Source organism: Plectropomus leopardus, chromosome 6 (assembly GCF_026936395.1).
Source record: "Plectropomus leopardus strain MGB_pleo_1.0 chromosome 6, ASM2693639v1, whole genome shotgun sequence".
Classification (NCBI taxonomy): Eukaryota; Metazoa; Chordata; class Actinopteri; order Perciformes; family Serranidae; genus Plectropomus; species Plectropomus leopardus.
This window is the reverse complement of record NC_142181.1, coordinates 26,057,112-26,080,369: the sequence shown is the minus strand read 5'-3', so window position 1 is coordinate 26,080,369 and position 23,258 is coordinate 26,057,112. Positions and strand designations below refer to the sequence as shown.

General features: G+C 38.8%; 2 protein-coding genes across 4 annotated transcripts in view; both read left to right on the top strand.

The window, feature by feature from the left end:
• The window catches only part of c2cd3 (C2 domain containing 3 centriole elongation regulator), a 22,727-nt gene extending 12,861 nt beyond the window's left edge, over positions 1-9,866 (top strand). For both annotated transcript variants that reach the window (XM_088079102.1, XM_042486723.2), the window contains exons 22-33: positions 273-353; positions 439-1,035; positions 1,136-1,465; positions 2,041-2,179; positions 2,440-2,504; positions 2,592-2,797; positions 2,888-3,018; positions 3,126-3,275; positions 3,361-3,551; positions 4,811-5,579; positions 6,812-6,920; positions 9,620-9,866. In XM_088079102.1, the coding sequence (XP_087935228.1) occupies positions 273-353; positions 439-1,035; positions 1,136-1,465; positions 2,041-2,179; positions 2,440-2,504; positions 2,592-2,797; positions 2,888-3,018; positions 3,126-3,275; positions 3,361-3,551; positions 4,811-5,579; positions 6,812-6,920; positions 9,620-9,757 (2,906 nt within the window). In that variant the 3' untranslated portion in view covers positions 9,758-9,866. The remainder of the gene's footprint in view (positions 1-272; positions 354-438; positions 1,036-1,135; positions 1,466-2,040; positions 2,180-2,439; positions 2,505-2,591; positions 2,798-2,887; positions 3,019-3,125; positions 3,276-3,360; positions 3,552-4,810; positions 5,580-6,811; positions 6,921-9,619) is intronic.
• LOC121943535 (dicarboxylate carrier UCP2-like) lies at positions 9,682-23,258 on the top strand. 2 transcript variants are annotated; one of them, XM_042487074.2, is made up of 7 exons: positions 9,682-9,821; positions 9,918-11,069; positions 12,920-13,124; positions 14,982-15,185; positions 16,046-16,147; positions 16,482-16,662; positions 16,762-23,258. In XM_042487074.2, the coding sequence occupies exons 2-7, from the start codon at positions 10,944-10,946 to the stop codon at positions 16,883-16,885; spliced, it is 942 nt and encodes a 313-aa protein (XP_042343008.1). In that variant the 5' UTR covers positions 9,682-9,821; positions 9,918-10,943; the 3' UTR covers positions 16,886-23,258. The 2 variants fall into 2 exon arrangements, with proteins under 2 accessions (XP_042343008.1, XP_042343009.1); XM_042487075.2 differs by lacking the exons at positions 9,682-9,821; positions 9,918-11,069 and adding an exon at positions 11,966-12,071.

Sequence of the window (23,258 nt, the reverse complement as noted above, 5' to 3'; positions counted from 1 at the left end):
TAGTAACACTTTACATGCAAGTGATGTTTTTATAGGTCCACATAATTAGTTTGTTATTGTTTACAGAGCTTTGAAACTTCCACAAGTTGTACAAAAGTATGTTTAATAAGTTTTGCATCTAGTTTTTGGACATCATTTTGTTCCACAGTTTATCTTTTAGTTGGTGTAAAAACCTCTGGTGTGGGAGCAGTATTTCTGCAAGTATTTATTTTTAATGTTAGTAAATAATATGTGTCTGCAAGTTACAACTTTTTTTGTGCTATTTGTTGCAGCCGTGCACATTCATAAGCCTCAGGATGTTTTATTGGGTACCGTGAAAATCCCTCTGGCTGATCTCATCCATAAAAGAACAGGTACAATGCGCTCTTACTGGCTGCTGGGTCAAATAGATTTTCTGACAAACATGCAGTCACTTTGTTTCTTCCTCCAAACTTAAAGGTATTTCTGGCTGGTTTGGAGTGTACATACCTCAGGAAACAGGTTCCTCTCAGCACCAGCACATCTTGGTCGGGGGCCTCGAGATCTCCATCCACTTTGCCCATCACTCAGACAGGGAAAGAGTCATCAAAGCTGCTCAGGGTTTGAGCTGGGAAATATCCCAGCATGAATTGCAAGATGACGATGCTTGGGGAGACAGCATGAAAAAAATGTCTTTGACTTTTTCGATGCCTAGAGCGTGGATTCCTTTCCACTGCTTGCTTCTGCCAGGCCTCAGTGAGCTGGAGCGCTCAACCTACTGTTACTTCAGGTACAAGTTCTACGACCAGGACGCCTTCTGCTCCCAGATGAAACACCCCTCTGCTGAGGAGGGAGGCCAGGCCACAGTGACTTTCCAGGGAAGTAGAACCGTGGAGCTGAGGAGCACTCAGCCCTTGATGTGGTATCTACGAGAGGAAAGGCTGGAGGTTCAGGTGTGGGTCGCCTTTACAAAGGACAAAGCCCAAAGACCCAGAAACACAGACAGACTGGTGGGCTCAGCGTTTATCGATCTGTCCTCTCTTGCAAAGACGCCCAAGCAGATGCTTAGTATCAGTGGTAAGAAATTAATAATAGTGCTAATTTGACTGATATTATTGCTTTAGGAAATTTATGCCTGTATTCTTGAGTGTGATCACAGTTTTGTGTTTTTCTTCAGGAGTGTATCCGCTGTTCAGACGCTCAGCAGCTGATCTGCAAGGGGCGGCTCTGAGGGTGCACATCACCATGACAGCAGGTGTTGTCCCTATGGAGGCTCCTGCTGGAGCTGACACTCCTGTGGACTCGGATGAGCTCTCATCAGAAGAAGTGGAAGCAGCAGATCAAGCCCCCTCACCCACCACACTCAAAAAATCACCAAGCAAACACAAGAGTAAATCCTTTAGAGCAACTCCAGACATCACATCTGTGCAGCACACAGCAATAAGCGCAGATGAATGTTTCCCTGTGACTATTGCAGTGGATCGAGCTATGCACCTGAATCTGAAAGGTGAGCTTGTGACCGTAACCCTTTGAATCCTGGATCGTCATTACTTTCCTTGAGCTGCATTTACAGCCCTTCATGAGTTTTTAAACCTGTGAACCCTGAGAACTTCTGATTTCTTTCAGAAACATGGGGAAAAAGGTAATGATCAACTTGGCAAGAAATGTCCTGCAAATTGCAAAAACAAAAAGAAATTATTATATTTTTATAAGCTAGGATAAAATGTAAAGAGAACTCTATTTAGAATTATCGCAATTAAATATTTAAACTTATTTTACAAAATTATTATAATTTTTTGCACTTTATTTCAGGTAATTTCCTGCTTTTTGTTGTTTTTTTTGTTTTTGTGTTGTTTTTGTTAGTATGATTGTTTTGGGTTTTTTAGGTAATTTTCTTGTACCTTATTTCTTGACTATTTATAGGTAATTTCCTCTTAAGTTGCTCATTGCCTTCTGTCCATGTGTTTGAAGGAAAACAGGCCAATTAGCCTAAGGTTTTAAAGGGTAAATCTTCTTTTCTCCACTCTCCTTTTATACGTGCAGTACGTTGATGATGATGTACTTGTTGTGTTTCTCTTGCAGGGTGTCCTCTAGTAGAGCGTAGCGATGGGTCACCATGCTGCTGTGTTTCATACATCACTGCAGACTCTGCTGAACCAGTGTCCACAGCTGTTGTAGCCAACACGGACTGCCCTGTGTGGGACCATCAACATGAGTGCAGGTCAGGTTATATCACAGATATTAAGATAAATCCCTAAATATATCTATGGTTAAGTTCACATTACAAGCAAATGTTGACTAAATTTTTTATTTATTTGCACTGATGTCATTTATGGGTCACTTTAAACATGAAGATGAAGAGTATAAGCAGAAAGATTCGATCTGGAGAAGTTATTGAAATTGAGCATTTAGCCCTGTAATGTGAACACTGAAACAATTACTTATCAAATATCAGGCTGATGATTTGTTCCAAATTTACAGGCTTTCAAAGCAGCTACTAGTTGATCCACAGCAATCTCTCGTGTTCAAAGTTTGGCACAAAGGAGGTACGGGAAGCAGTTTCACTTTGAAAAGTATATAACAGTAATCTGTTTGATATATTCACTCACTGTTGGGTCGCTTCACTTCCACAGAAACTGAGAGGGTGATTGGGTTTGCCTCAGTAGACCTGTCTCCCTTAATCTGTGGGTTCCAGTCAGTATGTGGTTGGTACAACATCACAGACTTCAGTGGTCAGTGTCACGGCCAGCTCAAAGTGTCCATCACTCCACTGAAGGGGGTCCAAGACCTCCGAGGGCAGAGAAAAACTGTGAATGAAGATGCCGCCAAAAACACACCGGTGAGGGAAAATATTCATTCATACAGTGAAAAAAAAAACAAAACTTGTTTATGTTTTATGTTAATTATGATGAATGTGTTTTACTTGCAGGTTTTATTCCAGGCACTCCCTCTCAGCTACCATACTACAGCCACATACAGCAGCTTCCCCTCTCACATCAGCCGACACACCGAGCAGAAGATCTCGTCACCTGACCACACGGACAGTCTGTTCTCTGAAAGGTTTTAGAACAATTTTATTCAGAAATTACTTAAAGTTTATTCCCACATGCTGAAAAAGCTTCCACGGTCTACCATTGTATTAATTCCCTGTCTTTGCATCTGTGTAGGTTCAGTGAGGGAGACCGTCACTTTGAGCACGTAGACAAAATACGTCTTTACCATCAGAGTCTGCAGGAGCAAACAGCGGCTCATTCTGTTAGCAGCAGCAGTGTTGGTGATATCAATCCTTCCAGCTCGCTTTTGTTTTCAGCACTCAGGTATCACTCCTCAGATAGACAGTCCACACACTGATTATTTGCATTTTTAAACCAGAGCTTTGACTCCAACTCTTTGCTTTTACAGGAAAAAACTAAGCGAGCTGGACAACATCCAGAGATACTTCAGCCGTAAACTTTCAACTCCCACATTCCCGTCCATGAGTGAGCAGGACTGTCACACCCAGCATGAAGAGCAGAGGGACACAGAGACAGACACATGTCAGCTTCTTCTCAAGTCCAACCAGTTAGTTGGACAAGTCAACGATATCATTAGTGGTGAGATTCTTGTCCATTTTTATTTCAGCCATCAATAGTATTTAATGAATATAACATTTGAGCATTTAAACATCGAACAATGGATGAGGCATTTCTTTTACAAATGTCCAAGAGTCATTTTACCATTTAAAGATTGTTCTTGGCAGGTAAACTTTGTTCTGGTTTACCCAGCCTTGGCACTTGACCCACAGTTCATTGCAGACACAGTCTACTGTGTAGCTTTCACACTTTAACCATAAATGGAGGTGTCACTGTACCTTCGACTTCTTCAGTCCTCTGAAGAAGGACCAGTGGTGTTGAAATGCCAGCCAGAGGAATAAAGTCAACACTGCATCTCTTTCACTCTAAAAGTGCCAATGCTATTTAAGTCAGGGTATTATATGGTACTTGAGGGCTGCAAACAACAGTTATTGTTATTATTGCTGAATGTGTAGATTATTTTCTTGATTAATCAATTTATTTATTATTTGTCAGTAAAATTTTCAAGGTGATGCAGTCATATTGCTCATTTTATCTGACCACCACTCAAAAACTCAAAGATAAAAGTTCAGGAAAAGCATTCAATTCTAACATTTGAATTTTATTTTTTGCTTGAAAATTACTGTTATTTGGGGGAAAAAAGCTTTATTTTCAGTTAATCAGCTTATTGTTGCAGCTCTACAGTGCTTGTTAGATCATTGCTGTCAATTGTGGACACAGACAGCATGGTTTTATGATTTTAAATTTAAAATTTTAAGATGTGAACAATCCATAAAGACCACTGCCAAGTTCCAGATTTAAACGTTACTAACATGGAAAACAAAGTTTTTTAAAAGTCTAGCGTGTCGGATTTAGGAGCATCCATTGGCGTAAATGGAATATAACATTTATCATTATGTTGTTTTAGAGTATGATTATCTGAAAATAAGAATTGTTGTGTTTTCATTAACTCAGAATGAGCTGTTTATATTTTCATAGGGAGTGTTTCCCTTTCCACGCAGTCCGCCATGTTGTCCTACAGTTGCCCAGAACGACAAACCAAACACTGGCTCTAGATAAGGCCAGTCACATTTTGGTGTTGACCCCTGTAATTCTCTTACTGCGAGATGCCACTAAAATTTAGACACTAGACTTTTAAAATTTTGACTTTGATTGCTGGAATAAAAGAAAAAAAACACTTAATAATAGCTGAACAAAAAAGAGTATAATTTTTTTTAAAAAAGGGCCTTATCTTTCTCAGGAGCACTGTTGCTAAAGTCCTCACTGTCCTCTTCACCAAGGTTTACGAGGAACCCCCCTGGAAACAATTCCCTCAGATCACCAGAGCAGCTCAACAAGTTCCCCCGTTGGTGACAACAACCATGAAACTATACCTGAAAGAATCTTCGGTTCACGCAGAGCTTCAAATTCTTCTCAGGAAGAAGAAGTGTCTCCTCCGCACTCGCCATTGCCAAAGACGTCTGAAGACCACAAAGACTCTGAGCCTGATGAAGAAAAGCACAGAAGAAACCACAAAGTTACTGTGTCTGAGGACGAAGCTGAAGACGAAATCGATGATGAAGATGGGACAGGTTGCATACGGGATGAGGAAGATGATGAAGAGGAAGACGAAGATTACGAGGAGGTTGTTGTGAAGCCGAGGGCTCTAAATGAGGTGACCTCTTTAACAGACAAAACCAGCCCTTGGACCAGCATCCTGTCAGACCCTGACCTGGTTTCTCTGGAGAGCCCGGAGCTACCGGAGGAGCCGGATCTGAGAGAAGACGAGGACGAGAAGACGCAGACGGTAAATCTGCAAACTCACTTCTGCAGCGAGAAACGCAAATGTGTCAGACGAGATGAAAGTGACAGAATGAAAGGATCAGACACTTCAGAGTCAGATACAGAAAGAGACGGTGAAAGGACACTACAAGCTGTAGATGAGAAACAAGCAGCAGAGCCCAACAGCCTCAACAAGCGGTCAGCTGACAGATCACCCAGCACACAGTATGCCACAGATACCCATGATGCTTCATGCTGTCTGGACAATGAAGACATTCAGCTTCAGCCGTATCCTTTACATGTATTTGCTGTTGTTTGTCTGGCTGTCAGATTGCTTCTCGCTGTTACCGTTTGCGTTTAAAGGTCAGTCATTGTAAAACCAGTTTGGGGAGTCAATTGTCCTTCAGCAAGCAGAGAATTTTGAGTGTCCTGTCTTGCCTATTGTGACACTCATAGTTTGCACCGCGTAGTTTTTTGCTTCAGTGTAATCACATGAACAGATGCAGGCAGTCACCCTCTGACTTAGATTGAAACTGTTTGGTGTAACTGTTTGTTCAGACTTAACAGAAGGCAAATTTTGCATGTGAAGGCAATGGAAAGATGCAAATTTGCAGGGAGTGGCGTGAATTGAAGTGAAGATTGAGGTGAAGGGAGTTGTAAATGTTTCAACTTGAGCAAAGAATTTGCACATATCTCTCGGCTTTAGGAATTAATTTTGAAAGAGTGGGAAAGTAGAGAGACTAGAAGGAAAAGACGGAAAGAACCACATACACAGACACACTCCTATTATATAGTCTTATGCTGAGTTGACAACAACACAACACCAAAAGCTACATTTTTGCCAAGTTGCCGCTTTAGTGTTGCCAAGTTGCCGCTTTAGGGCTCGTTAAGTAGTTATGCAGTCATGTGGGGTGGTGTGTGTCTGCTACTTGCCACAAAGCACCTCGACGTTAAGTTTGTATTTGCTCAAAAAAAATCAAGTGCTTTTGATCAATGTCTAAGCCCCATTTTAACATCACATTTCACCCTCCTGTTGTATCCACAAGTGCACCGCAGTGCACATTAAGTTAGCATAGCATCAGCTGCGTAAGATAAATAACCTGGTACCACAGCTAAAAACAAAAACTTGTGATTCGTTGACGCTTCATCCCGTTATCTGAGCACTGAGAAAAGTTGAGGACAGCTCGACTTTTGTTTGTAGCATGTCATGCCTGTTTGCAGCTTCCTTTGAAAATGAATTGTCACCTGTTTATGTGTCGCCTGTAGTATAAACACAGCATTAGTTCACAGCTGATGTCTGTACAGTTTTAACACAGAAATTTAAGGTGACCTTTTGGTGACCAAACAGTGACACTGCAGAGCTCCATAAAAATCACCAACAGTGTCTTTGCTTATTACTTTGATGTTGTTAGGTGAGTTTATAAATGGCCTTTTTGACTTTTACCAGCTTCCTTTAATGATTCTCACACAGGATATCATCGCACAGTACTTCTTTATTTTTTTTAACATCCTACATTAAGCTCAATCCCTGTGGAGGTCCCTAATTTCTTTCTCCCCTCTCACCAACTGGAGGCGTCTATGAGAGTCATTCGTTTGGCTCCTTCTTTCTCCCAGACAGCCAGTGACCCGGTAAGTATTTGTCACCAACTCGACTTCCACTCACTCGCTCTCCTCCCCTCTTATTGAGCACCCGAATATCTCAGTTTAAATATGTCTCAGTTTAAGCCGTTTTGTTTTATTACCAACAGTTTTATGATGTCAATTTATTACTTGTTCCCACTTTTAGAGATTTTTTTGGTCATTTAAGTAGAATTGGTAGTCAGGTGACATTATGACCCAACTACCAAAAGCAGGGTGTCATTTATAGATCAGGTAACACTTCATATGACGCATACAGAACAGAGACCAGTGTTCCAACTGAAGTTCAGTGTAATTGCAGCTTGGGGTCCGCCCAGCATTTTATGATCTGATTTGTGCAAATATTTTAAAAAGATACTGTACACATTGTCAGATGATATTGAGTACATTTAGTGTTCATTGTTCCACCCATTTTTTACACTACAGAGGAAAATGTGTCATCTATCTGCCCTCATCCAACATTGGTTGCAGTGCTTACGTTTTTACCCCCTCACATGTTCTCGTACGTAAGATCACCAGAATAATGTGTTTGTATCCACCGTTCACCTCCAGGACACTCTATTTAAGGACACTGCTATGACGTAACCAGAGGTATGCGGTGGGTGTTTTCATTGCAAGAACAAAACACGGCCTCACGCCCTGAGTGTTAACCCCATCAGCAGTCAGGGCTCAGGCATCTGTGCTCAACAAAAATTGCTACACAACAAAACCAGACTGGTAACAGGTGGTTTTGTTTTTGGAATGTCACACCAAGAGTTAAACTTAATGTTGTCCATTTGTTGGTTAGTTTTCTGAATAAATAACAAACAAAACACATATAAAATCACATAAACAGGTTTTAACATTTTTTCAGGCATGTATGCAACATAATATAAATGAGTCTCGTCTGTTGCTATGAAGAGCCCACCAAGTTATGCTCAAATTTTACTCTGAACTTGATGTTGGATGTTATACAGGGTACCCTGGGATCCTTAAAACGTCTTAAAACGAATTAAGTCCATGCCTTGATTGGCATTAAAATGTCTTAAATCAGTCTTTCAGAAGTCTTAAAAATGCTTAGACTTTAGAGAGAGGAAATTTATAAATCTTTTTTTTCCTACATTGCATTTCAAAAGCACAAAATAATGGGTAACTTAAATAATAATAATAATAATAATAATTTAGGGAATGCCTTTTGCATTAGCATCACCAAAGTTTCATGTTTTATGTTAAAAGAAATACTTGAAAAATAAATTAAATTTCCCCCTAACCTTAAGTTATTGATGTGGGTACTTTTTTCTTAAATACAGGCTTCTTTAAAATTTGCCTTAAATTTAATTCCAAGAAGCTTTAAAAAAGTCTTTAAAAAGTGTTAAATCACACTTGCCTTAAGATGCAGGAGCCCTGTTATAGTATACTTCTTTCTATTCATATATAGTACAAGTGCAGTTTCAGGGAGGGTGTGGTGATGTCAGATGTGAGTAGGTGCTGATGTTTGGGGAGGGACTTGATGTACCTGTGTTTGCAGGAAGGACCTTTTAAAGAGCCGCTTTAAGATAGTCACCTGTTGCTGATCCAAATTAGCTTTCTCAATGTACACAGCAGAAAAAAATGTATTTGTGTGTGTGTTTACTGAACAAAAATTTAGATGCAGCACTTTCACATTTGCTCCCATTTTTCACAGATTTAAGTTTAAGATCTAAGACTTTTTTTTCATGCAGTCAATAGATATTTTTTGCTTAAAATGGTGTCGCAACCACCTGACAGGTGTGGCATATCAAGATGCTGATTAAACAGCATCATTACGACACGGGACGCCATGGGATTGTCACAGTGAAAGGCCACTCTAAAATATGCAGTTTAGTGTTGAGGAAGTGTGTCATTGACATGCTGACTGCAGGACTGTCACCAAATGTGCTGACCATGAACTGAATGTTCATTTCACGATACCATAAGACTTTTTCAGTGTAGTTCCCGTGAATTTAACAGTACATTAAACTCGTCACATAACCACAGACTACATGTTGCCACAGTAGCTCAGGATCTCCACATCCACCGTCTTCACCTGCAAGATCAACAGACTAGCTACCTCGATAGTTGATGCAATAACAATCGTGCACAACCAAAGAACTTCTGCACAAACCATCAGAAACTGTCTCAGGGAAACTCATTTGTGAGGGGTATTTTAACAATTGGAAACCAACATTTGAGAGAAATATATCTACAGTGAGGATATAAAAAGTCTGAGATCTTCAACTTGTCCTTGTGAAAAAAATGGGAATTATTTAAATGTTATATCATCTACATTTTATATTACATTTTATATTAACAATACAGTGAGTTTGTAAACAGACAGTAGTGTCATGTTGCAAAGTGCAAATGGTGCACTTTGATGCATATAGATTAATAAATGCAACCGTTTGTTTATATACAAAAGGGAAGTTGGAGATGACCGTATACACAGTGTATACAGAGTGACATGCGACAAGCCTCAAAACCATTAACATGAACATTAACCAAAGAAAGGCTTGTTCTGTTTGAGCGGTCAGTGTTACCACACACCTCAGTCACCCAATGAATTATCCTTTGATGAATCTATACGCGTGCAGTTTGTACAGTACAGTAGTACAATAGTGAAAAATAGTATTCTTAGGCTCTTTATTTGCTGCAGCACTCTCACTGCAGGTGTGTTTCTGTTTTGATCTTTCCAGGGGCCGAGCTCTGCAGCTCAGAGCATTCCACATCACAGAGGTCCTCGACAGCGTCCCAACATGTCGCCGTCATCCATGAAGAAAGAGACTGAAAGAATAGCAAAAATATTTGCAGCTCACTTCAATGACAATCACTAGCACGTGGTGGCTCTGATGGCAAGACATTTGTACAGCTCAGTGGTTTCAGATCATGTAAATCAAGGTAAAATTTTGTATTTTTATAAATAAATATTGACTGTTTTCAATACTTGACAGTTTTGACAATTTTCTTAACATATTCTTTTGTTTGCTATAACAGAACATGCTTTCTGGAAGAAGCCTCAGGTTACATGAAGATTTACTGTCCTGACTGTTCAAACTTGCACATTTCTGTTTCACTGAAGGCCAAATAGCTCAGAAATACACAAAACTTTCATCTGGAGTCACATTTGTACCTATATATACTGTACAAGTGGTTTGGTTTTCAGTTTGGTGATATAACTGGTATATACAGTATATTGGTAGGTTGTAAAATGCTGATTTTAACCCTTTGAAACCTGGAGATATGTCCAGCAAAATGTATGGAATTAGAAAGGTGACAAAAAATGACCTGAAAGTTGGTTTAAAAAGGGGGAAATTACAAAAAATACATAGGGAAAATGTCCAGAAAAACTATATTTATAACTAACTTACTCTTTTTATAATTATTATTATTAGCACACATTACAAAAATTAATTATTATTTTTTTGTTTTTTACTCTTTTTTTCTTTTTTTTTTTGCTTTTTTTCATGTAACTTTCTTGTTATCTTTTCACTAATTCCATGCAATTTTTTGACCATGTCTTAAGTTGTTTGTTTGTTGCTTTCTACCCATGTTTTCACCTCTTTGGCTCTAAATAGGCGTGGAGCGACGTGTTTGCATGAGGCGTGTCTGGTTTTGTCGCAGGGCGGTGCAGCAGCTTCTTTAAAAGTCAGCAACTGGAGCAGAGAGGGCTGCACTCAGAGGATCCTGCGGGTTCAGTCTGTCAGCCAGTGCGCTGATATTGCGGTCTTGTGTTTGCGTTGCTTTGCGGGTATTTGCGGAGATGGGCTGTTATAGCTTTTAAAACGTACACCAGAGTTTGGGGCTCATGGCGCAACAGGAGGACTTCGCTTTCATAGGACAAACTAACGTCATTATCTGAATCTTGACGTCGGCTGCAACCCACCTCGATCTGTCATGCAGGGACAGAGGATTCACTTGTTCAAATACTTAAATTGTAGGATATAAGTCCTAAATGCGGACAGAAGCTGCTGTCTGCGCTCACTTTATTTTGTTTATAACTTTGTGTTTCAATCATTAATCATGGTGGGTGGAGGAGCTGCTGATCTGGCCCCATCAGCCCTTGTCAAGATCTTTTCAGCGGGAACAGCTGGCTGTGTGGCCGACCTGGTCACTTTCCCCCTGGACACAGCCAAAGTCAGACTGCAGGTGAGCACCATCACCTGTTCACAGAGACAGTGGTGAAATACTGACAATATTAAAGCCCCAAATAATCATCCCAAGGTCTTTGTCATGGCCATCTAAAACACCTGAAGGCGGTATTAAAAAAATAAATACATGTCTGCACATGTTATCTGCTTAATAAGGGCTATATTTTCTGTAAATTTAATTTCCGATTTGTGAATGTAACTGAGTGTATTTACTCAAGTACTGTACTTAAATAGTGGAGAGCGGGGACAATTGAAACAGCAGGTGATAGAGTGCCCCGGGGATGACGTTAGAGACGTTTAGGATTGCAGCAGAAAGTAAACTCTGTGGCAAACAAATGTTTATGATACGTGTTTTGTTCAGCATCTTCACAGATGAACACCAATTTTAAGATTTTTGAAGCCTGAATGCAATCGTCAGAGCTAAAAAGCTAACATTTGAGTATAAACGAACTACATTACGAGTACATGTTGTAACCCTTTGAAACCGTCACTCTCCTTGTGCTGCTTTTAGACGCCTTTCATAGGTATTCATACCTTTGAACCCTGCGCAAATTGGTTTGATTTCTTTCAAAAATGTGAAAGAGGCAATGAGCACGTATGTAAAGCATGTTTCACAAATTGCAAGACATTAGTAGATTTAGAAAATTATTTTTAAAAAGCTAGGGAAACTAGGAAAAAAGCTAGGGAAAAAAAGTCCACCAAAAACCGAAAAAAAATGTCTAGGGGAAAAAAGAAAAACAGCTAGGGAAATGTTTAATTATAATAATACCTTCTTATTTTGTTAATTAATTTTCAGATCATTTCAATTTTTGGGGGACATTTATTTATTCATTGCTCATTGTCTTCTTCACAATTTTAAAAGAAATTAAACCAATTTGTTTCAGGTTTCAAAGGGTTAAGGCCCCCACCACAACCAGGCTTAAAGCTGTGTTCAGCATGACATGCGCAAGGTGATGATCAGAAATGAGACAGAACCATTAAACTCTGCGTATGCTCTGTGGTAAGGCAATGTAAGGTAACTACATATTACTAATGTTTGCGAAAGGACAAACAGATGTCTCATACTTGATATGGTTAATAATGCTGTTTTGATCAACTGAAATTAACTTTTAATTGATAGTTGTATTTTTAACCATATATGTATATTATATATATACTGTTAACAAGTAGAACACAATAAACATATACATAACGCACATACAAGTTACTTAGATAAACACTGAATCCAGATTTCTGAGGAGGTTTTTAAGTAATAACATCAAAACCCCCAAAATGTCACAATTGCCCCCAGTCTCCAGAGGTGCTTGTGCTTTAATGGAACGAACTTTTTAACTTCTACTCTGCTTCATTTTGGATGCAAATATGCATTTAACTCCACAAAATTTACCTAAAACCTATCTTTACCTTTAAGATTCAGATTATTAATACAAATAATAAATTACTTACTTAGCTACAATAACAAATCAAGTTTTAAGCTCCCAAGCAGTCTATAAATCCATCACACTGAGCTTTACTAGCTGCAACTTCTTAATGATGTACACAAATAAAACAGTAGATATATTATAGTTATAAACAATTTTCTTAAATGGGTCATTCGGCATGAATGCAGGACTTGTAGCTGTCACAGAGAGTTCAGCAGGCACTGAACAGGAGGGAAATCTTGTTGCATGCTGCTGCATGTCAAACCAATGACAGAACACTCATAACAAGTGGAAAAAAAACCTTATGACTGGCATGTAAGCTTCACAAGAGACTGATGTAGTCATTAGAGCGACCCTAAAGGCACATTTTTGTTACTTGCAGCAGTGGGGGACTTCTGCTTGACATTTGGTTGTTTTGCATTTTTAGATTCAAGGTGAAAACAAGCCAATGGAAGGCCAGAAGATCAGATACAGAGGTGTGTTCGGTACCATCTTCACCATGGTGAAGACTGAGGGCCCGAGGAGTCTGTACAGTGGGCTGGTGGCCGGGCTGCAGAGACAGATGGGCTTCGCCTCAGTCCGCATCGGCCTGTACGACACCATGAAGCAGTTCTACACCAGAGGGTCAGACAGTATGTATAAGAATGGTTCAACAGAGCAAATTAAATCTTTCCCTTCTGAGCATAAAGTTAAATTGTAGTTTTGCAAATTCTATTACAGCAGACAAAGTTGGGATGTTGTTCAAGTCATTGACCACATTCATTCAGAGGGGCTATAGGGCTGCAATTCATGATCATTTTTAACCCAAATATATATTCAGTTTACAGAATGTAAGATAATGAATTAAAGCAATAATATTTGAGAAATATATAATTATTATATTACATATAATAATAATATATATAAATAATATATGTCTATAATAATATAATCACATGTTTTGGCATTTTTGCTTGAAAAAATGACTTAAATGTCCAGTGTGTATAATTTAGGGGGATATATTGGCAGAAATGAAATAAAATAATTATATTTTCTTTAATCACCTGAAAACAGGAATGGTTGGTTTTAAACACTGGCTCTAGATCGGGCCATTCGTGTTTTTGCGTTTTTCTGGTGGTCACTGTAGTTAACAGCCCTTTGACGATTATACTATTGGAAAAACACTGACTTTTTTCTTTCTTTTTTTTAAAACATGAAACTTATTTATTTTGTGTTTTTAGCAGTTAAAACCCCTGGTACTTTTCTTTGTTGTTTGTTTGGGTTTTTTTGGAGAGGAAGAGACCTCTGCAGATGATTCGGCTCCCACTACAAAACAATAAACACTGAAAGAATCTTCACTAGCCAAAGTTTATGGATGTTTTATGTTTGCAATCCTCACTCCTGGATGCAACAAAATCCTTCAAAATCTTACACACTGCTCTTTCAAATAATTAATTGATTATCAAATAGCCAATGAATTTTTAGTCAATTGACTCATCAATTAATCAACTATTTGCTGCAGCTCTAATCATCACTTATATTTACCTGCAGGCCTTTGTAACTAAATGATAGCTCATATTTCAGGTATTGTCAGATTTTCAACTTTTTAAGATGCTGAAATGCAAATGTTGCAAGCCAGACTGTCATCTCAAAAAAAAAGTAAAATCAATTTGCATTAAGATACATATGTTCATAACATAGAAACATGTCTGTTGCTTGCTCCAACAACAAGCAGTTTGACCAAATTATACAGAGTTTACAGAAGAAAATGAGACTGTTCAAACACTGCCCCCAAATGTCAGGGAAAATTACTGACACTGTACATATAACGATTCACATTCTCTCAGCTTGTTTTTATGGTGATATTTGTAAAAAAATAAAATAAAATATGCATGACCGAAAAATTAATAATGTGGGGAAACGACTGTATTCCACAAAGTCACAAGGTGCGCTCCAAAGGTTTTGCAGAAAACCAGTTCCAGGATGTAGGACACAGGTCAGATTCCTCTTTCAGGGAACAGATTCATGTTCATGCCCGAGGCTGTACCTGTTCCATATCTATCTGTGTAACTAGACATTTTTAGATAGAAAGACTTCTGCAGACAAGGTCCCATTTTCATCTCAGTGCACGTCTGCAGACAACCACTTAAACCAGTTAGAAGTCTAACAAGCAGAGTAGTTTGCTCTGCAGTGCGTCCTCAAAGTAAATAATATGCTTCTCTCCTGCAGCAGTCTTACTTCTTTGAGTTAATAATGCAAAAGCTTCAAATGAAGCTTCAGAATTGAGGGGAAAAAATCTCAAATGTAACATGTTGTTAGAATATTTTATTGACAGGCACAGTAAAAGCCTAACAGGTATTTTGAACGGGGAACTTCACAGCCAAACTTTTACCTTTGTGTCTACAGCTTAACATCATCATTATGGAAACTGCACCCTGTTCAATCTCTAAGGACTGTTTTAACATGCTCGTTGCATCAGAGGAAAACAAGTGTATTTGCATTCACCACAGATGCAGGACTTGGTGCTCGGCTGCTGGCAGGCAGCACCACAGGCGCGATGGCCGTTTCCTTTGCTCAGCCCACCGATGTGGTGAAAATCAGGTTCCAGGCTCAGGCCCGGCTGCCTGACAGTGGCTCTGTGAAGAGATACAACAGCACGATTGATGCCTACAGGACCATCGCCAGGGAGGAAGGTGTTAGAGGTCTTTGGAAGGGTAAATTAAAATGGGGACATTTGTTATTTTACAATACAATAAATGTTACTGTTGCAATGTCAGTAATTTGTTATTTATTTATTTAAAAAGGGATCATGTACATTAATCCACATTCAAACAAACGCAAATACACCCGAGTTTGCTGTGGAGCTAATTTTCATCGGTAGTCCCTTGCCAGATGTCAGAAGGCATCCTAAAATAATAATTTAAGACAAACGACATTAAAATAAAAGGCACACAATGTAGTCAAACGTGTACAAGTCAAGAATATACAACACAATCTCAGCGGAAAAAATCCAAATAGCAGATAATGCAGGCACAGTATGAGTACAGTCACTTTTAAATTTGGTAAAATTAACCTAAAATCAATGCTGACGTTGGTTTTCAATGAACTATTTCGTCAGATTACATTAGTAATTATCTCAAAATAGTAAGCAAAAATGAAGTGATTTTTACAGAACTGTGACTTGACATATATTTATTACATTTTTATCCACAACATTAACCTTTTTAAAGGGGATATCCACTGATTTAACACATCTATGTTTTCAGTAGGTTAGTGCTGACGACTACAAGTTGAAAATGAAATAAAACCAAGGCGATGTTGTTAGGAAGTAAGTTTACCTGACCTCGTTAACCTGCTCCTCATCTCTGTTTGAGACTAACAGTTTGAGATTACATTAGGGGCTATTTACACAACTCTCTTAAAAGTGTAGGAAGTCAGAGTTGTGTTATGGGTAATGTAGGAACCAGGTTTTGACAAGAAAGAAGAATGCATATTAAAAAAAATCTGATTTTGCTGCACTGTTTTGTTTTTTTTTTATCCTTTTGTTGTATAAACTGTCAAACTGTCTTTTCAGGTTGTCTGCCAAACATAGCTCGCAATGCCATCGTAAACTGCTCCGAGCTGGTGACCTATGACATCATCAAAGAGCTCATCCTGAAGTACAACCTGATGACAGGTAAGTACTAACTCTTTACTTAAAGTCTTCAAAATTTACAAGCCGGTCTCACAGCTCCCAACTAAAAATCCAGTGTTGGTAAAATACCGGTTGAAACCAAAAGGCAAAAGTTCGTTTTAACAACAGTGTTGTTGCATGTTGACTTTGCATGTGAGGTATGTCAAGTGATGTTATATAATGTTTGAAACAGAGCCAAAACATTTCTGTTTTTTTCTAAACTAAACCACATACTTTCTTTGCCTAAGCCAAAGGAAGTAGATAAAAGGTTTTTTTTCTATGTTATGTCGGGTTTTTTTTTTTAAATACTAAAGCAAATATTTTCTCATCCCAACAGACAACATGCCGTGTCACTTTGCAGCAGGCTTTGCAGCAGGTTTCTGCACCACCATTGTAGCGTCTCCGGTGGATGTGGTGAAAACACGCTACATGAATTCACCTCCTGGGAAGTACAGCGGCGCTATTAACTGTGCCTTAACCATGCTGATGAAAGAGGGACCCACAGCTTTCTACAAGGGGTATGTGGAGTAGCTATCAAAAACGAGCATGTCAGAATCACTAACACAGAGGTTTAGCAAAGTAAAGGAAAATGACATTTTTCTTGACTCTTTTTATAGATTCATTCCCTCGTTTCTTCGTCTGGGTTCCTGGAACATTGTGATGTTTGTGAGCTACGAGCAGATCAAGAGAGGTGTCGCGAGATTTCAACAGTACTGGGAGTCTCCGCCCCGACCTATCTGACGGCTGGTTTAGCACTGGATTGATGTTATTGGTGTGGCAAAACCAGGAGTGTCTGTATCAGTATGCGCTGAAGAGAGACAGTGTGGTGAGGACTGCTGCTGGTTCAGACCTGCTCTCCCTCAGGGATTAAACCGCATCTTTTTAATGAAGCTGCACCTCAAAGAAAAACTGCAGGGATGTTATACAATGAATTGTTAATGACTTACGCACACTTTTAGTTTTTTTCTAGTAATGTTTCTAATAGTGTTTTCAATTGGCCTTTTTCACAAAGGACACATTAAGTGAGAGAATCACAGGTGTAAATAACAAAATCAGTGATGGCTGAATTCCATTTAGCTGCTTCAGTTTTAGGGTCCTGGTATTATGTGTGCTGTCATCGCTGTCAACATGGATACAGGTATTTTTGAAAATTGATATTTTTCCTATGTTTAAAAAAATTAGCTCTCTCCACGACATTTGTTTTACAAAATATTTCTGTTCAAACGAGAATGCAAAAAACAACTCAGAACGTTAGCCAGTGTTAGCTCTCTCAAAGTCTACCCTTGTCATAAAGGTAATAGGTTTTCTGGCTAATGTAAACTTTTTCAAAACAACGACTGAAGATATCAATACCGATGATTCATGTTCTGTTGAAGAATAATGACAAGTGTCTGGTTTGACTGGGCCTTATCCAAAATGGTCATTTCTTGGCTTTAAACTACGGACGCTCAAGCGGAACAAAAAACATTAGTGGTTAAGTGTTGCAGCAATACTTAAGCGTAAAGTAGTCATTGGCCCAAGCAGTGCTTACAAAACATTACCAAATCAGCAGCCCGCGGTTGTTGTTGTTTCTGGTGTATGCTTATTGCACAAAGCAACAGTGGACATGCACAAAATTGATGACATTAAGTCATTATGTCCTCGATGCTCCATTTTACACATCCACTCAGATACACTGTAACTGAGGTTATGAAAAAGTCTGCAACTTAAAAGTTTTTTTTTCCTTCTTTTTGTCAAGATTATTTTGGGGGGGCTTTTGGCCTTAATTTTGATAAGACAGCTTAAGTGTGAAAGAGTGAGAGAGAGGCGATGACATGCAGCAAAGAGCTGAGATTAGAATTGAGCCTGCCGCCACTGCAGCAAGGACATAACCTGTGTACATGGGGCGCCCACTCTACCAGGTGAGCTAGTGGGCACCCCGGAAGGTAAAATATCTCCATTTTAGTTACCTAAAAATGTGTTTGCATGTGGACGAGAGGCCAAAATGTAGAGGAAAATATCACTTTGCAAATATATCTGTACCTGTGTAGATCTGGCCTTACTGAGACACCTGAATAGAACAGAACCATTGTTAATGATATGAGTAACACCTGTGTTTTTCCGTCAATGAGAAGTTCAAATGTCCACTGAGAAAAGGACCTGTTTACAAAGTAAAGTGTGGGTGTGGATGCAGGGTTAGTTACAGAGCTGTCTTTCAAGTGCTGTAATTTATTGGTTTCCTGGTTCCCTTTGGTTTTGTATTTCATGTCTGGTTTCAGGTGAAACTTTATAATTTTCTTGCATTGTTTCATATGAATCTTTAGGAATTAAGGTGAAAATGAATGGGTTAAGGTTAAGGATTTATTTTTCCAATTCCAATTCCAATTATTTTAACCATGAATCAGTTAGTCTCTTAGTCCTCAAAATGTTCTTCGAATATGTTACATATTATATCTTTTTATCTCTTTAAAATGTGAAATCATGTGTGTGGCAGTGAATCATACGTGCAATTGGTATTTTAAAAAATGACTGAAATTGTCACTATATTCACACAGCTCTAAATTCGATTGCCTTGTAGCATTTCTAATAGTTTTACTGGTCGTTAATGAAAACAACCAATCAGAGCAGGGGAGTCTCTCACACAGCTCTTAATCATCTCAATCACGGCTCGTGAGGTGCAGTCAAACTGAGCAGTGCTGATCAAATATGAATCCAGATTCTTTCACTGCATTGCCTATTTTTCATCACATTTTTTGTCAATTTTTGCTGAGATTGCAGCCTCAGTAATGATTTGGAGGACTTCTCTCTCCACCTGGGAGTTGATGCGCATCTCCTCCCAAGTGTCCTTCACCTGCAGCTGCTCTCAGCATCATCTGCTGCTTGTGGTGAGGCACGAAGCTGATCACATACTACTGGTCACTGTTGGCTTACAGTTGCACAGATGTTGTGTATGAGTGGGCAGTTCTCCAAAACAGCTTCCACTTTTCCCCGAGAGACGCCTGACTCGATGATCTTAAGGTATCTATCAGTTGAACTCAACTGTCTCCTGTGCAGAACCATCACTCTCATCTACAAAAAAAAGTATTTGTAGTAACCCATCATTACATTAGCAAAATTTGTTTGACCGCACAAGAAATAATTGAAATTATTTACAGCTGCATTAGAGAGATTAGAGACAGTGACTGCCATCAGAAGCACTATGAAAAGGAGGAGGAGGGACATGATTTATTTGCCAGACAATTTATCTCATGAACTTCTTTCAGAATATAGTGATAGTTTCAGCAAATATGCTAATATCACCCTGTAAAAATGCTCTGTTACATGTAAAAGTCCTGCTTTGAAAAACAGACTTAAGTTTAAGTAAGTGTAATTAGGAAGTGTACTATAAGTACACTTCCTAATTACACTTACTTAAATGAAATGAAGTACCCAATGCAGAAAAATCTTTAAAAAAAAAAACAAAAAAAACAAAAACAGCAACCAAAAAACCCCACACTCCAAAAAAATCAAAATTATTAAAGAAGGATGAATACACACAACTCAAAATTATACAAAAAAACCCCAACTAACTCAAAATTATTAAAAGTAAATTAGAAACACAACCCAAAACTCAAAATTACTAAAAAGAGGGGGGAAAAAAACTCCAAATCATAATGAAAAGGAAAAAACACACTCCCCAGCCTCAAAATTATTTTATAAACACTTAAATGTTCACCAAAATAGTAGGCAGATAATTCTCTGTGAATCAACAGATTAATTAATCAATTAATCTTTGAAGCTGTACTTGTATAAACTATTATATTATATTATTATATTATAATAATTTATAAACTCCTTTTATGATTTTTTATGCAATAATCTTAATTTGTAAGTTAATTAATTCTGTCAGATAAATGTAGTGAAGTAAAAAGTACAATATTTTCCTCTGAAATGTTGTGAAGTAATAGTCAAAGTAGCATAAAAAGAAAATACTCCAGTTAAATACAAGTACTTCAAATTCCTACGTAAGTACAGTACTTGAGTAAATGTATTTAGTTTACATTACAACACTGTCAATATAATATGTAGGTTGTTTAAAAATTACCAACTGTAGCTTTAACATAGGAAACTAGAACCACACCAACAATCGTTCACGTCTTAAATACAGGATGAATGAAATGAACCACAAATATCTGATTGAAATCTGTGTAAAAGTGTGTTTTCAAAAGAGGTCAACCAACACGGACCCACATTTCTTACCCCACAAAAGGGACTTTCACTCCACTGTGACAAATGGGGTGTCACTCCACACCTGCCCTACAACCGGATGCGGTTATAGATACTCTACTGTATAATCCTCTTTACATTTGACCAATCAGGAGAACAATGTGAAGATGAAACACCCCCCTAACTGAGATAGGCTGTGTTTACATTGACACTATGGTTTTAATGTTACTTGTACAGTAATTTTGTTAAATATCAGATACAGTGCAGGTTTGTTGTGGCATTTTAATGATTGTCATCATTTGAAATCTAAATACTGTTTATATGAGCTTTGTATATTTATGTGCAGCAATAACCGGGTTTCCTATCAAACAATGCGGACACACAGAGGCAAACAGCACAAAACAGTCAGCTGACAGACGAGAAAATTGCCCAATTTGAGTCTTGTGGGACAAAAGAGGCTGCTGACAAAGATGTAACTGAAGTCTGTGGGGTAACAAAAGCCTCTGAGCATGCTCCACCTTGCTAATCATCTCCTGTGGCACCAGTGAGGCTTCTCCATGGTTGAATTGGTATGGTGGGCTGTGCTGGGCCATATGGCACTCTGGCTAACCCTCATGAGCATTTAGGGGAGTCAGTTTGGTCGGGACACACACAAAGACACTGACTAAATGATGAGTTTCACAAGATTGCCTTTGGCGTTTTATGAAAAGCCATGCTGGTGAATGCTGGAATGAAGAGGTGGAGCTGTGATAAGTAAGGTGTTAGTGCTCCTGTGTTGACCTTGGCAGGAGTCTCTGCACGCAGATGATCAGAGATATCGAGTGTCAGTGAGCAGTTCAAGTTCACTGAACCAACAGTGAGCAATGTGTCTAAACCGAGGCAACACAAACATGTTGTTATCGGACATGATACATTTTTCCTTTTGTGTAACAAGCTGTTGGTTAACTGGCTGAACTGGTTTTCAACCTTCAGATGTGTCTGGAACGATGACGATGCACATGCTCTACTGACTACATTTTGTCATACTTCCTACAGATAACTGGCCAAATGAACACTGATACGCACAGTGCCACAAAGTGACAGCAAATCACATATTTTGAGATATATTAAAGGTCCAGTGTGTGCGATGTAGGGGGATACATCAGTAGAGATGGAATATAATAAGTATGTGTTCTTTAATCCATAATAACCTGAAAATAAGAATTGACATATTTTTGTCATCTTAGAATGAGGCCCTTATGTAGTGAGCAGGCCCTCGTCCATAGTTAACCATGTTTCTACAGCAGTCCAGAACGGACAAACCAAACACTGGCTTTGAATAGGAACATCTGCATTTTTGCATCAGTCACCATAGTTAACAGCACCTCTGCAACACGCAGCATCATGTTAACATTAAACTGCTTTATTCAAAGTTTTTACATGTTTTAATCACCAGTCGTGTTTGTTTTGGAGAGGAAGAGACCTCTGTGGACGACTCGGATCCAGGTAAAAAAACCTCCTGAACAACGAACACTGAAGGAATTCTACCTGGGAGAAGTTTCAGCTGTTTACAATCTGCAATCCTCGATGTAAATGCAAAGTAGGAGCTGCTGTCTAACTGTCAAACATTGTCTTAACTTTGTATTATGTAATATGCCAGGTTAAAAAATAAATGATCTAAATCTACACTTACCATATCTATCCATTGTCTGTAACTAGTACTTTTGGATGCCACTGCTAATACAATACATGCATTTTAGATTTAGAAATAGGATGTTCTAGTTTACCAAGTATTTCAGACTTCTCTGTCCATAAGTATTTATTAATTTTGTCTAAAAAGAACTTTGTAAGATTTGGGGGGATTTAGAGATTGCAAATGGTGAAGATTCCAGATTGCAACCAGTTTAAACTGCTCCTGGTAAGAATTCCTTCAGTGTTCTGTGTTCAGGAGGTTTTTACTGGAGCTGAATTATCCACAGAGGTCTCCTCCTCTCCAAAACAAACAGACGAAGGGTTTAAAACACACACACACACACACACACACACACACACACACACACACACACACAAAAGAAAACAGTTTCATGTGGGAAAAAAAGTGAAAAAAAAGTGTTTTTCTGATGCTCTGTTTGCTTTGTCCGCTCTGGGCTACTGTAGAAACATGCCGGTGCAACGTAGTAACAAAAAAAAACATACTTATAATATTATTTTCCATTTCTGTCAGTATATCGCCCTAAATCGTACACACTGGACCTTTAACACAAACAAACATTCAATACCCACCAAAATAAAATACTATTATATTAATATAATTAAGTTACCATTCATATCAGAAAATATTTCAACACAAATAAATACATAAGGGTGTGATGATATGGAAGCTTTACCCAGTGACTGTTTTCACTTTGGTAACTTCAATGAAATACAAAATCTGAGACTGGACTGGACTTTACTGTGGTGCTTGTTGATGCCTCCTCTGCTGCACCCTCAGGGGCTGCAGGCGGACAGGTCTCGCTGGCCATTTGGTGCCTCGTCTATGCACTCTTGGATGTAGGGACTCGTTGCAATCATGACTGTAATCAAGACAAAGCGGTAAATGCTGTAGACAGTGAGCAGTATTTACATGGACACTGCAGGGCAGCAGGACTGGAGGGTGGCAGCAGGCAGGTAGGACCACAGCGGTGGTCAGCCCACAGACTGTGGGGCAGGCGTTGTGTATCTCCTCCACTGAGAAATGCTGGGTGTCAGGGTGAATGTCAGTGAGCGCTATCTCCTGGAGCTTCTTCACCACGACCACCCTGATGTGTTGGAGTTTCCGCGAGCTGATAAAGGAATCCAGGAATTCTGCCAGCGGCGTTTTCCTCTCCAAAAACCTCTGAAACAGCATCTGTGAGGAGAAATATTCCATTTTCAAAAACACAATAAATATTACACCTCTTGTTTGCTCCTA